Source organism: Galeopterus variegatus, unplaced genomic scaffold, assembly GCF_000696425.1.
Source record: "Galeopterus variegatus unplaced genomic scaffold, G_variegatus-3.0.2 Scaffold9, whole genome shotgun sequence".
In the NCBI taxonomy this organism is placed as follows: Eukaryota; Metazoa; Chordata; class Mammalia; order Dermoptera; family Cynocephalidae; genus Galeopterus; species Galeopterus variegatus.
Genome location: NW_007726120.1, coordinates 483171 through 500214, shown reverse-complemented (window position 1 = coordinate 500214; position 17044 = coordinate 483171). Strand labels below are relative to the sequence as shown.

General features: G+C 34.3%; 1 protein-coding gene across 1 annotated transcript in view; it reads left to right on the top strand.

Moving 5' to 3' along the window:
- Positions 1–17044, top strand: part of COBLL1 (cordon-bleu WH2 repeat protein-like 1) — a 172931-nt gene that overhangs the window by 123442 nt on the left and 32445 nt on the right. The window contains exons 3-6 of the mRNA XM_008585530.1: positions 1597–1798; positions 3515–3743; positions 8854–8951; positions 9056–9292. Coding sequence (XP_008583752.1) covers positions 1597–1798; positions 3515–3743; positions 8854–8951; positions 9056–9292 — 766 coding nt within the window. The remainder of the gene's footprint in view (positions 1–1596; positions 1799–3514; positions 3744–8853; positions 8952–9055; positions 9293–17044) is intronic.

The following is a 17044-nucleotide window of genomic DNA, read 5'->3' as shown; positions in this document are numbered from 1 at the left end:
CAGATGTACTAAAGTAAAGAATGGCATAATGGTGAGATTCCAAGCCTCATTTTCTTGGAACTTCCTGAAAGCCAATAGCCAGGTTCATATCTATAGTCAAGAAATGGGAGAATCATTTTTTGCTGACATTTCCCAGTGGGAAAAGAAATGGCTGGCCTGATTACCCTAAAGTGAAGTCCACAACCTGACACCTTCTTTCGCATAGTGTTTTAGTGCCTTATTAAGTGTGAACTGATAGCTTAGGAACACCAGACATTTGAGGAAGGCATGTGATACAGAAGGTTTTTTAGTGTTCTTGCTTTAAGGGCTGACAATGAAGAAAGACTCAGAGATTACATTGTTCTGTTGATGGTGTCAGTGAAAACATAAGCCTGTGTCAACAGTTGGAGTCTGGAAGGGGAAGCAAACAGTGGAATTCATGTCCCTGAATCTCAGGTTGGGTGTGCGAGTTCCTATAGAAATAGGTCCTGTGTTACTATTAGTATTTAACATTCAACCACCATTTGAAATTATCTCATGCATTTACTTGGTTACTTTTTTGTTGTCTAGAACAAGGGTTTATAAATTTTGTCTGTTGATGGCCAGATAGTAAAAATATTAGGCTTTGTGGGCATACAGTCTCTGTCATATCTACTCCAGTCTGCCATTGTAACACAAAAGCAGCCTGAGACATTATGTAAACAAATGGGCATGACTATGTTCCAGTAAAAATTTATTTACAAAACAAAAAACAAAAAAAAAACCAATGGGCCCACTTTGACTGTAGTCTGCTGACACTTGGTCTAGTTTATCTAGTAGAATATTATTATTATTATTTTTTTTTTTTTTAAAAGATGACCGGTAAGGGGATCTTAACCCTTGACTTGGTGTTGTCAGCACCACGCTCAGCCAGTGAGCAAACCGGCCATCCCCATATGGGGTCCGAACCCGTGGCCTTGGTGTTATCAGCACCGCACTCTACCGAGTGAGCCACGGGCCGGCCCTCTAGTAGAATATTAGATCTATGAGAACAGATACACCATAACAGTTGCACTATGACTCCAGTGCCTAGAAAATATTAAATAAATATTCTTTGAATGATTTAAGAACTCTGTATTATGCTGTTCAGGATTTTGTGGGCTTCCTCATGTAGATACTCACTATCTGCTTTCTAAAGCCAAAAAGGTGGTGATGGTTGTTCCACATATTTCATTCTTATGAGAATTTTGAAATGTAACCAGTTCATAAGCTGAAGACTTGAAACAAATAATGTTCTGAAGGAGTGTCTGCTAAACTAAATGACTGCTCCTGGGTAAGGAAAGGACTTCTCCTTTGGAAATGTATAACGTGAAAACAATTTGGCAAATAAATAGGTAATTGTTGAACCAACACTAGGACTAAGTGCTCTTGAATACTACTGAGGACTTTTTAACACAGTTTTGTCTGCTTAAATATCTTGCAGTTAGATTTTTAAGTTGCTTTCACAAATACTATTTTGTAGACTTGTTTTAGCTACTGAAGACAAGAGCATCCTAAAAAGTCCTTAAAACAGTAATTTTAACAGAGAATGAAATTGTCTTATGGACCTTTACGATCAGCATTACTCTTGTTTTACAGTAAACCTATGATGGACTTGCTGATATTCCTCTGTGCACAGTATCACTTAAATCCATCAAGTTACACAATTGATTTGCTGTCAGCTGAAATGAACCATGTTAAATTCAAGCCAAACACACCAATTGGAATGTTGGAGGTCGAAAAGGTAATTTTAAAGCCAAAAACTTTGGATAAGAAAAAACCGACACCTATAATACCAGAGGTAAGAATTCTACCAGAGATTTTTATGTCTTATGGTTAATATATTAGTTAATTTTTCAGTCGTTATCTGCAGATCATTATAAGTGAAATAAAAAACTGACTTTCTGGTGAAATTTGATGTGAACATAGCTGTCAGTTTTCTTAGGCCACTTTGTTTAGGATTCAGTTCGTTATTAATTATTGGATTAACTAGAATTGGAATACTTTAGATTTTTAAATGCTCTAACGTGATCAACCTGACTGTATCAGTATCTTACAATCATGAATAATCTGTATTTTAAGCTACTCTTTAAAAAAATATTTTATATTTATTTATTTTGATTTTTTTTGGCGGCTGGCAGGTATGGGAAACTGAACTATTGACCTTGGTGTTACAACACCATGCTGTAACCAGCTGAACTAACTGGCTTTCCTACTATTTTATATTTAAAGGAAGGTTTTAGAAGTTTTTAATGTAAATTTATATAATTTATTAAAATAATTTGTTTTCTGTGTACTTGGTAAACAGCAGTTATAATTTACTAACATCTAAATTACCATTTGTGCTGCACAATGACTCAGTCTTCTTTAATGTGTGAATTTTAAACAAAGTTTTTAACCACAGTGATTCTAATATCAGTTCTGTATCTGTAAAAATCATTGTTTTGATAGTTTGTTTATATATGGCTTGAGAACATATAGTCTCAGAAGGTTTTACAAAAAAGTTGATAGTTTTATAAAAATATTAAAACATTCTTTTTCTCTACAATGTGTTTGAATATTAAATAGTAATTAGAATGTTGGGCTACTTTATGTCTAGGTATGTGTTTATTGTATATCCATGCTATTATTTTAGATGGAAATAATTTTATTTATGTTATAGCATGGGATTGTGAATAAATGAATTTTATTTAAATGAATTAGTTTTATGAATAGATGTCTTTGAGGATCTACAGACTGTAGGTTTCACTTAATATGCCACATCTGCTAATTTGCATTTTTATACAGAATTTAATTCAATTATATCAAAATGATGAGATGTTTAATATCTTCCCAATAATTTTGAATTATTACTACTAGATATCTGACTAAGGAAGGTTTTAATATTCTTTACTAATAAAATTAGCCAAAAGCAGTAATAGTAACAAAATCTAATCGTGTTAGATTAGAATAAGTGTTCATTTATTGAAATTGCCTGTGTGCCAGACGCTATGCTAACCTCTATATGGTTTATCTCATTTATCATGTTTCGAATAGAGAAAAACCCCAAAATTTTAGTGATTTAACCAAAATACCCCTTTTTCATTGAGGCAACTGACAAACTATTCGAAAGATAAACATCCTTCAAACAAAGGATACGATAAAACATTTATAATTCTCTATTATTATTTATATTTGCTAATTTTAAAGTAAATATTTTAAGGAACAAAGTAAAAAAATCTGTACTATTAGATATGAGGTTTTTTTATTCCTTATTTGATTTAAATATGCTTATTTTACTATATAAATGTTATTAATTTAAACGAGATTATTTAATAATCAAACTAATGTTTGTTTCTAAGAATTTGCTTTGGATTTAGGAAGTAACAATTAAAAAGAATTTTACAGCAAAATAGGAAAGTACTGTTTATTGTATGAATGCATAATGGTAGATTATCTCGTTATTTTAGGCATTATTGTAGAAAGTTGTTTCATTAAGTAAATTATGGTACAACTATGGAATTAATCTGTGTTTCAGAAAACTGTGAGAGTAGTGATCAATTTTAAGAAAACACAGAAGACCATAGTGAGGGTTAGTCCATATGCTTCGCTTCAAGAACTTGCCCCTATTATATGCAGCAAATGTGAGTTTGATCCATTACATACACTGTTGTTGAAAGATTATCAATCTCAGGAGCCTCTCGACTTGACAAAATCTCTTAATGATCTGGGACTAAGAGAATTATATGCCATGGATATCAGCAGAGGTAAGACTTTTGTTTTATTCGTTTAATGGGATGTATATATATGTATATGTGTATTGTGTTTATAGGTGTTCTCAAGTTCATAATGTCAAGTTAATGGGTCATATAGATAGAAGTAAATACATATAATTAGGAATAAGAAGAGAAAACTAAATGTAAATAAATATAAATCAAGTCAAATATAAATTTTAACTTGATTTCAGTTCTTGAAATTGCAATGAAAACTTATCTTTTTAGCTATCCACATTTTATATTTTTCTATCTACTTATAAATTTTTTTTTGGCAAAATTTAACTTAATTCTTTGTGGCTTTGAGATTTAAACAGAAAACAAAAATTTACATGTAAATCCATTTTTGTAATCAAGTATGAATTATTACAGACTCAGTGGTTTTGTCTGCATCTCAATTGTCATTCAAGTTTGGAAGCTTCTTGCCAAATTTTTCCCTAAAGTCAGCCCCCATAGTAAATTGGCTTATAAAATGAATCAGTCTAATTCCAAAATTTTTGAAATAGCTTGTAGTTTTAATATAGAAATAATGTAATGTATTGAAATTTGGAGATCTTAAATAATGTTGGTTTGTATAATGTCTAATAGATAAATGCAAGCTTATCCATTCAACATGAATCTGTTTTACTAGGAGAAATGGGTTTAGTGAGGGAGACAATTACTTTCATATTCTGCATTAGAGAACTTCAAATTATATCCTAAGGTTGTGGCTTTAGGTAATCCATAGACTACTATTTCAACGCAGTGATGTTTAATACTTGAACAAACATCATCTTTGCAGTCAATTTACCCTCTTTTATACCCCCTCCTTCTGTAGCCACTTCTGTCACTGCCTCCAATAAGTCATCTTTACAAGGTAAGACATATGAATCAGTAGAAACAAATTATAATATGAAATTGGGTAAATTGAAAATAAGCTTCTAATTTTACCTGTCTTCCTAACATTACTAATGTGTACACTCTGTGAGAGATTGTAACTTAGAAAATCTTTGGTTTTTATTTTCTACAAAATGATTTATAGGTTTCCCCCCTTAATTTCTGAATTTTATTATAATAATTTCATTTCAATAAATGTTTAAAAATTGGGTTAATTTTAAGTATGTGAGAAAACACATCCATTGGTCTCATAGAAGAAGTGATTTTGCTAGGATCTTTATTGAGTACACATGCTAATAGTTTGGTAATATCATGGAAGGATTTCAGATTATTTCCTTTGAACAATTATTTAGAATAATAATGTTATATTCATTATATGAAATATTGAAGACATTAAATTGTTTGTGAATATTTTATAATAACATGGAAAATGCTTATGCTAAAGGGGAAATTAGCTTTTAAAGCATATAATGTGTTTAATACAATATTTAAAAAGTCTATAGAATTTTGAAAGGAAATACGTAAAACTTTTAATAGTGGTTACCTTTGGTTGGTGGGGCTATGGGTGACTTTTTTCATATTTCTTTTCTTTATATTACAGAATTTTATAATGTACATGTATTAGTTTTATAGAGAAAAACTTTATTAAAAATTTTTCAATAATAATAAAATCCAGAAGTCTTTTTCTCCCCCATTAAAAAAATAAAAAGATAGATCCAAATAATTGATTATTGTAATAATTACCACCCTACTAAAAAAAAAGCCTTAAGAAGCTGTACACATTCTGTGTTATTGGAATCTTCTTTCTTTACCATTTCCAATTTTCCCAAAGCACACTGATCCTTTCAGCTCCAGGAATTAGGCCCACATAAGTAATAGTGTGATTATTTATCATTGGTGGCTATCATAAAGCCTAGCCTGATCAAATGAGTTGAAAATTCTTATGATCTTAAAGTGTATACTGGCTAAGAATCAAAAGATAGACATTCTAATACTGACCGCACATTAACTGTCAGGCTAACTTGGCAAGCTGATAGGGGAAATAACTTTATCCATGTGGATCTTACCGTCCACTTCCATAGCAATAATAAAGAGACAAGGAAAAGTGGTCTCTGTGGTTTTTTCCAGCGAGAATATTCTGTTACTTATACTTGGCTTTTGCTCTTAACTTTGCCACTCTCTATGTACATAACCCTAAGCAAATTTCATAATCTTTTTGGCCTTGTTTTGAGGGTGTTGAATGCATTGATTTCTGATATCCATTCCAGCCACACAAGTACGTGGTTTATTCAGAATATTAAATGTTGTGAACAGAACCCTAAGGGATTAGAATAGTAAAATTAAGAAAAGTCCTTTTACAGTGTCAGAATCTACAAGGTCAATCCAAATGCTGTAAATGCCCTCACCTACTTATTTTGTCTGTCATCAGAAGGCTTCAGACTTTACATAACAGTTACTTTCAGCCTCTCTTCTAGAAACGGGAAACCACAGTGTTTGAGTTGCTTTTCTAAGTAATAAGTAAGCTCAAGCCCTTGCTTGTCTTTGTGTGTAACTCTTACTTTCAGTGGTCCTTTCGTAGAGCTTTAAGTAAAGACTTAGGGGTTAATTAGTTTGGGGGGGTTAACTAGTGTGGAAATGGCTTTACCAAAAATAACCATATGAAATACTCTGGTTATATATTTATTGTACTGTACTACCATATGAATTTTTCATCTGCTGTTCTAACTAAACTTAATTGTATAGGTACATTCAATTAGTGGGAAATCCATCTTAGAATGAAATAGTGGCATAAAAAAAAACTATAGGTATTATAAGTTATCTTTAAATGGATGCTAGTTTCAGTTCTACCATTTAATGCCTATGTGTCTTTGGGCAAGTTTTTCAAACTCTCTGGTCACCTAGTTCCTCAGATATGAAATGGGATGATATCACTGCTTCAATTTTTTACATTCAGCAGGGTAAATGCTAGAATCCTCCAAATGAGAAAAAGGGCTCAGAACAATAACTTATGACACCTTCCTCACAGGGTTGTTCTAAGAAATAAAAATCTTTAACCATAAAGTCCTATCCACATGTTCATCATTATTAGTTGTTAGCATTGTCAAGCTCATTGTGCAGAATGCATGCTGCTTATTTAATATTTAAATCATCAGATTTAAGAATTTTAATTTCTGAAATACAGCTTTTCTTTAATATATTATTAAGGCATATTGCATTAATATATTTATTCATGTTAACTATCTTTGCTCTCCTAGAGTAGCTCCTACTTTGTCATAATTTAGTTTTTTAAACATTTATTTTAAAGAAAAGCATTTAAGAATGTACATTTACCCCTAAGTTGTGATTTGTCATAAAATCAATGTTTCTTTGTAGAAGAAATATTTTTGAAATTCACAGATTCCACACTCCTTATCATTCTTTTCTTTTCCTTTTTTTTTTAATTCATTTGTTGAAACTGGGTCATTTGTCTTATGAAGTTTCCCACATTGAGAATTTTGCTGATTTGCATCCTGTGGTGTCCTTTAACATGTTTCTTTCCCCCTCTATTTCCTGTAACTTGATTGTTAAATCTAGAGACTGGATCAGATTATGGCGAGATGTTGTTGGCAAGAATACTTCATAGACAGTATTGTGTAATTCCATTAGCAGACATATAATGACAAGTTTTTTCTGATGTTAGCCATCAGTGATTGTTGCCTACATTTTAGTTAATTAGTAATTGAAAAATGGCAAGTCTATTGCAAACATTCTTTTAAATATTAGCTGGGATATTTCTGAAAAAGCAAACTTCCCCATGTCAGTTATTTGACAGGGTAGAATTCAGTCAGAAAAAGCAGAATAAAAGTGTGATTTTTTTTTCCCCATTACACAAAGATGACCAATGAGGATGTGGGGGTTTTTTTGTTTTTTTTTTTTCTTGACTGGTAAGTGGATCGCAACCCTCGGTACGGTGTGATCCACACCATGCTCAGCCAGTGAGTGCACCGGCCATCCCTATATAGGATACGAACCCATGGCCTCAGAGCTACCAGCTCCGCACTCACCCAAGTGAGCCACGGGGCTGGCCCAGGATGTGTTGTTTTTTTTTTTAGCATCATTACAAATGCATAGAATTAAACACATGATATGTTTTAATTTATTGAGTTATTCTTATGATGCCCAAATTGTCCTGATTTTTGTTGGTAAATATCATTTTAAGTTGGTTCCTGAGAACTTTTAATCCTATTAGACTTTGATAGCTTTCTTCCTGGTATGACCAGGAGTTCTAAGCTCATCTTCTGCATTCATTGACACCAACAAAGAATCAGCCGGTCTCAAGCATAGTGGGAAATGGTATTTAGAGACAGTCTTTGAGAGGGTGGCTCAGCACTACTGAATTTGTCATTGTTTGTAGGTACTTTCGATTGATACAAGGAAATACCTTTTGGAAAATTTTTAAAAATATACATATGCAGCCCTGAGGTTTAACATTTGCCATTCTGATTAAAATGGGGTTTCTCAGTTTTGTCACTGTCAGCATTTGGGACCAGATAATTCTGTGTTGTTGGGGGCTGTCTTGTGTGTTGTACTATGTTCAGCATCATCACTGGCCTCTACTTGTAGCACATTCTCCCAACCCCATCCCCAGTTGTGACAACCAAAATTGTCCCCAGACATTGTCAAATTTTTTTTTGGGGGGGGGGGATTGACCCCAACTGGGAATCACTAGATTTAAGAAATGACATTTATGAAACATTTAACAAGTATGAAGTAATTATAACTCATGTTTTAGAGAATAAAATATTTCATGGTAGTTTAGCTCTGACACAAAATTATTATCAAAATAAGCCAAGGGATAAAGTTGTAGTAGCAACTTACATTTCATTTAATTTGAAGTGTCCTTTTTTACTTCTGAAATGTTGGTAATTATCTATAGAACACTGACTCTGAGTCACAAAGAATCAAGTTTATGTCCTAGCTCTATCATATCCTGACTGTTGGCCCTGAATATGTATCATACTTTCTTTAAGCTTCAGTTTCTCTGCTGTGAAATAGGAACAATATTTGCTTGTCGATGGGAGGATTTAGTAAGATATAAGGTACCTAGCAGAGTGCCTCGTTCATAGTAGACTATAATTAGTAGCTTTCATCATTAGATAAGTTTTTGAAAGGAAAGTAAAGGAAGGAAAACTTGGAGGTGAACATTCAACCCCATGTACAAAAGTACGATGCTTTTCTTCTATTTTAGAGTCCTGCCAAATATCACAAAACCTAGACATTATGAAGGAGAAAGAAAACAAAGGGTTTTTCAGCTTTTTCCAACGCAGTAAGAAAAAGCGGGAGCAAGTAAGTATTGTCTTATGCAGCATTTTATGATTCCTTACTTTTTTAAAAAAAGTATATACAACCATTGCTTTTTATCTCAAAATTACCTTTTCATTTTTTGTCAGACTGTAAGTGCCCCTGCAACCCCTCTAATAAACAAGCACCGCCCAACTTTCATGCGGTCGAATACCATTTCCAAACCGTATGTTTCAAACACCTTGCCGTCGGATGCACCCAAGAAGAGGCGGGCTCCGTTGCCTCCGATGCCGGCTTCTCAGAGTGCTCCTCAGGACCTCGCTCTCATCCAGGAGAGGCCAGCTTCCTGTGTAATGAAATCCATGAGTGTGGATGAAACAGCCAAGGTTCGTAGTTTGGTTTTGTTTGGTTTTGTAGGAGGAAGCAGGGGCCCATCTATTTTTCCTCTGGCCTAACTTGTCTGTTTCCACATAGACTACTAAGAAGGTTAGTAATAGTTAACATGTAATAAGGTGAATAGCTAGTCACTTATAGGATTGGTACTGGGAAGAGATTCTCTATAAATGTATAGTTTTGCAGTGTAGTAACAAATAAATGTCAATTTTAAGTACCATTCATATTCAAGCAAATAAATGATCCATAAGTCTAAAATCCTGGTTTACTAAGGTTCAACGAGTGGCTCTAGCTTGATGCATTTATTACGAATGGAAATACTTCTTTCTGAATTTTTTTTTTTTCCCCAAACAGCAACATAGTCTTTGTGTTCATGGGTTTCTAATTACATGTCTCTTATTGACTTGACTCTGAGAATCTCCAGGTGTATCAGTCCATTTCTGTTGCTTATAATAAAATACTTGGAACTGGGTGACCTGTAAGAAAATGAAATTTATTGCTTACAGTTTTTGAGACTGGGAAGTCCAAAGTCTAGGGACCACATCTGGTGAGGTTCTTCTTTGGTGGCTTTACAGCAATGCAGGGATTGCACATGGCAGAAAACGGCAGAGCAGAGAGAGAGACTTTCATGTGCTCTCCTTTTAAAGCCCTCAGAACCATGCCTATGACCACTATTACTAATCCATTCACTACAGCCTGGTCTTCAGAATCTGATCACCTTTTCAAGGCCCCACCTTTCAGTTGCCATAATACTTTCCACCCTCAACAATGGTGATTAAGCTTCTACTATATGAACTTTGGGGGACACAGTTCAATTAGTCCACAGCACCAGGGGAAATCCTGGTGTCTACCTGGTACATAGATACTCTATAGTAAAAAAAAAAAAAAAAATTATATAGAGTATATTGCAGCCACCTTTGTTTACTCCCATTTTCAAAGCACTGTTCTAGGTATACTTTTTCCTCAAAATTTCTTACTATTACTCCGCTTTAATCCCGGATTTTTAATCACAGATTTTCTCTGTGTAGGCCATTTTGTGGAGATCTATTTGTAAACTACTTTTCATGTCTAAATCGATATATTCCTTTATTCATGTGGAATATAAATGAATTTTTAGGTAAATGTGATTGAACATGAGACCATATATTTTGTTGCTTGTAGTCAGTATGATATCAATAGCTTTGAAAGCAAATTTTATTTTGAGACATTTGAGACACTGATATGTTTTCTTGTATCTAGTTGAAGGATTTTATTTCCCTCTTGTAAACTTGGTCAGTTTTCTATTGCTTATAGCAGAGTACCTGAATCTGGGTAATTTACAAAGGAATAAAATTTATTTCTTACAGATCTGGAGACTGGGAAACCCAAAGTTAAGGGGACACATCTGGCGAGGGCCTCCTTGGTGGTGGGAACTTTCTGTACAGCTCAAAAGCGGAGCAGGGCATCACATGGCAAGGGTTCTGAGTGTGCTAGCTCAGGTATCTCTTCCTCTTCTTAGAAAGCCACCAGTCTCATTCCCATGATTACCCCTTAACCCATTAATTCATTAATCCATGAATGGATCAATCCATTCATGAGGGCAGAGCCCTCGTAACCCAACCACCTCTTTAAAGGCCTCATCTCTCAATACTGCCACATTGGGGATTAAGTCTCAACATGAGGCTCAGAGGGGACAAACATTCAAATCATAACACTTAGTAAATTCAATGCTCAAGTAAATTAACTCTTCCCAAGCAACTAATATACATTTCCATGCTTCCTAACTTAATGAAAAATTTAATCATAGTTTTAAAATGTAGCTTATAAACTATCATATGAGTCTTTAGAAACTAAGCAGCAACTTGGATAGATAGAAATGAACTTTTTAAAAATTCTTAACCTCAGCAGTTACTTGGAAAACTATAAAGCTATCTAGTCTCATTTCTATTAAGATTTTCTTTTCTATTCTAATGTTTGTGGTATAAGATCTCACCTTACAGATCAGGAGGTGTATTTATTTGTGGTATAAAATCTCACTTTAGGGCTGGCCCTGTGGCGCACTGCTACAGTGCGCCGCTTGGGAGCGCGGCGGCGCTCCCGCCGAGGGTTCGGATCCCACATACAGACTGGTTCCCGCTCACTGGCTGAGCGAGGTGCGGGTGCAACACTGAGGGTTGCGATCCCGTTGCCGGTCCCGGTCTGGTACGGGCGCGACACTGAGGGTTGTGATCCGTTGCTGGACACGAATAAAGACAAAAAGGAAAAAAAAAATCTCACTTTACAAATTGGGAAGGTACAAAAAGATAGAATCATTTACTGACAAAGTTTTCCAGGGTAAGTGCTTGGTAGTTGGGTGAAGCTTCACAGGAGAAACGATTCTTGAGTTCATACTTAAAATACATGTGGGAGTGCTTTAATCAGGCAAAGGAACTCTGTCCAGAGATGCAGGAATGTGAAGACTATGGTATGCCCAGGCATGAGCAAGAAATAGAGGCCGAAACTGAGGGAAGTAAGCAGGGCCAAGTCAGGGTCCCAAAGACTTCATTGTGTGCTTGTAGCCCCTTTAAACTTCCTTATAGTAAAAAGTATTTTCAAGATTATTTTATATTTTTAAAAACCATAAAACTGCATCATAAGAGTATGAATTATTATATTCATAGTAGCTACCAAAATCTCTCTTTTTCTTTATATGGAATTAAATCTTAGCTCCTGCTCAGGAATCTTTATTCCAGCTGTCCTCATCCAGTCTATTCTAGGACACTTGCTTTGTGCTTGGATCCCCAAGAGGTCTATGTTGTCTTTCTAATCGTTTGCTTCTTAAAATTCTGAGCTGTGCTACCACTGACCTCATGGAAAGCTATTTCTTTTGATTCTCACCCTCTGCTCTGTGACCAGTTGGTGCCCCCATGTTAAGTAATCTTTTTTTTTTTTTTTTGGTATGTTGCCTTTGGCAAACTACCCATCTTTATACAATTTTCTAATTATTTTTTCTTTTGATGTGGACATCTGGATAGTTCTTTGATGTATTGTTCAGTAGGACTCAGAATTATTTGTTTTTCCCTGGAGAAGCAAAAGACCCATTATTTATTTATTCATTACAAAAATTCTTAGTGATTAAGCTGCAGTTCTGTTTGTCAGTGTGTGTGTGAGCGTGTGAATGCACATACTGTCCTACACGCATTAATTCATGCCTTTGTAGGCATCTCCTCACTTATTTCCTTAAGTTCTTGGCCATATTTGATGTGGTTAATCACCCCTTGGTCTTGATGTTTCTATCTTTTTTAGTCTTGATATGCTTATATTTCACTCCTCTTTTTTTTCTTGCCATCATTTTCTTTACCTATTTTCTAAACTTGAAGGTACCTGAATCCATGGTTTTATCCTATATTTACTGCACATTTTCAGAGAAGATATCAATTCTTTGTGAAGTTCATGAACCTTGGCTCTCAACAGTAGTGGTTTGAATAGTGTCCCCCCAAAAGATAGTTCAAGTCCTAACCCCCAGTACCTGTGAATGTGACCATATTTAGCAACAGAGTTTTTGCAGATGTAATAAAGTTACATCCTAGATTTATATTGGTCCCAAGCCCAATGACTGGTGTCCTTATAAGGAAAGGAGACATACAGGCATGGAGACACAGAGGAGAAGGTCATGTGGTGATGGAGGCAGAGACTGACATCATGCTGCCACAACCAAAGAATGCCAGGAGCCAACAGAAGCTGGAAAAGGCAAGGAAAGATTCTTCTCTAATGCCTTTAGAAAGGGGCATGGCCCTGCCAACACCTTGATTTTAGACTTCAGGACTATGGAAGAATAAGTTTCTGTTGTTTCAAGCCACCTAGTCATGGTAACTTGCTACAGCAGCCCTAGGACACTAAAACATCAACTTTGTAATTCTAATCCCAGTATTCTTCCATTTGCAATTGAATTTATGGTTGCTTATTGACTCATCGCTACTTGGAAATCAGCTCCAGATCATCTTTGATTATTATTGTTTTTCTCTTCACATCTAATTAGGGACCAATTCCTCATTCAGTCTCCATCCATCATGTCTTCCATTACCTCTGCTGAAGTCACACCTCAGGAAATCCAGGGCAGGGCGTAAGGAGAGAACCAATACTTGTCTTCACAATACTTTGAATGTGGCAAGCTGCCACATTTATATTTTTTAATTATCACTTTCCAGTTCAGATACTTTGGATACTGGCTGTTATTTTCTGAGTATTCAAGATCCTCTACAAACTGATCACAATTTTACTTTTAAATTTTAGTTCCTTGTTTTCAGGATGATTCTAACTGTGACTAGAAGATTTGGGTGATGGTTGCTCGTGCAAAATCCTGCTTCCTATCCTTCCAGAATGGGGTGACCCCACCTCTGTCGTCTTTATTTCTGCTTAACCCATTCAAATGATTCTTGTTTTTACTTGCTTCATGGGGTTTTTAAAGATTTTAGCGCAGAGTAATCCTTACATTCTCTGAATTTCTCTCTCGTGCCTTTTCATGTATTAATTTATGCATATGTGTGTAGGTCGTATACTCATGTGATATATAATTCTAAAGGTAAAAAAGGGGAAAATTCTTTTTCCCTGCACTGTCCTCAGCCAAGTTCTCCTGCCCAGAGGCAACTTCTAATTAACAGTTTCTTGTGTATGTTTCCAGAGATAATCTACGCATATTCAAGCCAACATTCATGCTACATAATTTTTCCCAGATGGTCAGATGCTACGCATACTATGTTATACCTCATTTTTTTTGGTACTGATTTATTTTGGATATCCTTATCAGTACAAAAAGGGATTCTCCTTTTTAATGTTACCTTGGTAGGTATAACATGATTTACTTACTCCATCATCTAAACATAAACATCAGGGTTATATTATTGTTTAAAGCTTGTAGCATTGTTAAATTTTCCCTTTTTTCCTGTTACTAGTCACAGGGCAGGAACTGTGTTCTCCAGCAAAATTCTGTAACATAGTAGATGTTCAAAAGAATTGTTAAGTAAACGTTAACCACAGCTTCCACATAGCCAGGTATAGTAGAAATGATGAAAATGTCTGTCACACTTACATCACAAAATTTTAGTATTTCATTTGCATATCTGGTAAATTATCAGAAGTAAATGGATGACTTAAAGATTGTTTACATTTATTTTTATAGTAATTGGACCATGTGATTCTTACCAATATTTTTCTTAATCTTTACAGAAAACCCATAATTTTGACATGTCTATATTGAAAACTTACGGACCAACAACTAAAATATACTGTATATTACATAATACATTATAAATATAATTGACCCTTGAATTGAATTTGTTTATATAGCCAACTTCAGATATTCAGCAAAACATATGAGTTTATGGGTGGATTTCACTTATTTTACTGCTTGTTTTAAATTTAAAATCAAAGATAGTCATTATAACTATGTAAACATATTATCTATTTTAACAATTTAGTTTCTAAGTTGAAAAATTTTAAAGTCACTATTTTTAATGATTGAAAGTACTAGCATGTTGGGAAAAACATGGGAAGAAAAATATATGACAAAATCAGTTCTAAGTCTATGAAGAATTTTTACACTTTTTAAAAAATTTTTACACTTTAGGATGCAAAATAAACCACAAGGGTGCGCTGTTTAACAGAAGTATAGCATCTGATTTTTTCCGTTCCCTCTCTCCCCGAAGTATTCTTTAATAAAGCAGAAAGAAAATATGGCAAATAATTACATTATACTGGAAATAGCAAATGCTTATTTTGTGTGGGTGGTGAAGTGACAGAAAATAGAGCTGGAGAGATAAATATCATTAATACACGGCGAGTGATTTATAATTAGCACAGTTTCGTTCATTTTGAACTTTTATTTCGTTTTGGTGTTCTTTTTTAGTAGCCACTAATATTATGTTTGCCTTAGTCAAGGCTTACTGATAAGTCAGCTTATCCATAATTTGGGAAAATTTTGTCAAACACATCTATTTTATACTTTTTTACTGTCCACATTTAATAATTTGCCTCATTTCTATAACACATTTCTCAGTACTAGCAAATTAAGGTATTTGGATAGTGATTTTGGAGCTTAGTCTGCTGATTTTCTGAGATAATTTTGACAAGTGATTGTGTGGTTTCCAAAGAGGATTCAGTAAAGATGCAAGTTAGTAAAATAATTTACCCTAACCTTGCTTGGAATATTTTTGCATCTAAAATTATTTTTTACAGCTAAAGAGAGTATATTTTAATGAATACATATTTTACTGTCATTGCTATAGTGTCCTTTCCATGTCCCTAAATTTCTCGGCACTCTGTTTCACATGATTTCAAGCCTCATGTCATTTTCCCTATAAAGGTGAATATACTGTCAAAAATGTTCATTTGGAAAAGAAAACTCTCCAATTAGAAATTTTCTGGCTGTTTTTCCTGGTACTTTTTGAGCAGTTTGTAAATATGATTTTGCCTAATTATTTGAAATATCATTTGTGCTACAAGATATATTAGTATAATAGTTGGTTCATGCTGTTACTTACATGAGCCATATCAATGTATTACTGTATAAAATGTATGTAGTTATATATCATAAGATTGTCATTTGTGAAAGTAGAAGTCAGAAATGCAATCACATTGACTTAAATTGCAAGTGATTTAGAATTCTGGGATTAAAACTAAGTTCAGAAATTCAGTTTCTGCTGACCAAGTGTCTATGAAGAGCACATTTAATAAAACCAATGGCCAAAGGATGTCCTGGTCTTACTGATATATAGCCTCTTTAGCCTGTTTTACATTTGAAAAAAAAGGAATAAGAGTTGGCAAGAAATTGTGGGTAATCTTGACCCTTAGAATTCATAGAATCCTTTGGAGAATTCTTCATTTGACACATTTGGTATGGCTTTGCTGCTTGGAGTTATATGTATACAATAGTGAGCAGCTTTTCCCTGGCTACTAGCATGGTATATCACTTTCTTTGGACATTGGGTTGTGGCTGGAAACACAGTAAGGAAAGATCTTGATTGGACATTTCATTTGGTCTCATTTTGCATTCCACTGCAGACACTCGAATATTGAGAAATTGAAACTTTTTGCCATCTAGTATTATGCAAGTGAAATTTAATACCTAGAGTGTTAGTTTTTTTAATAACTGATTTAATTTTTAAAAAATATTTTACATTATTTGTCTTTTACCCAATTTTGTCTTTTAATGTATATCATGGTTCATAAGCAGATACGATGAAATATTGTCACATATTTATGAAATGTGTAAGTATATATCCTTATTTTGCTTAATTTTAATCTTAGTGACTTTACACAGAGTAATTAAGGTTGTACTCTTCTGTTGTAATTGAGTATGTATTTGTTATTTTTAAGAAATATACTTCTTTTTAGTTTTTGCCCACATTCTCACATTCTCACACAACATTTGATTTTCCCCTCCTCTCTCCTCATATATTTACTGTAGAGAAAGTGGACCTCACACATTAGTCTACAATTGCCTAGAAACAGTGGTTGCCATGGCATTTGCAGTTTGATATACAGTATACAGCTGTCTGTACTTCCAAAAATATGACTTGTTTCATTCAGTAGAAAAATGCACCAGTACAGTATAATATTTAACCTGCTTCCCTTTTTAAAGCATTCTCAGATGTAATAAGATTTTCTTTTTTTTTTTTTTTTTGTCTTTTTGTCTTTTTCCGTGTCCGGCAACGGATTGCAACCCTCAGTGTTGCCCCCGGACTGGACCGGGGACCGGCAACGGGATTGCAACCCTCGGTGCTGCTCCC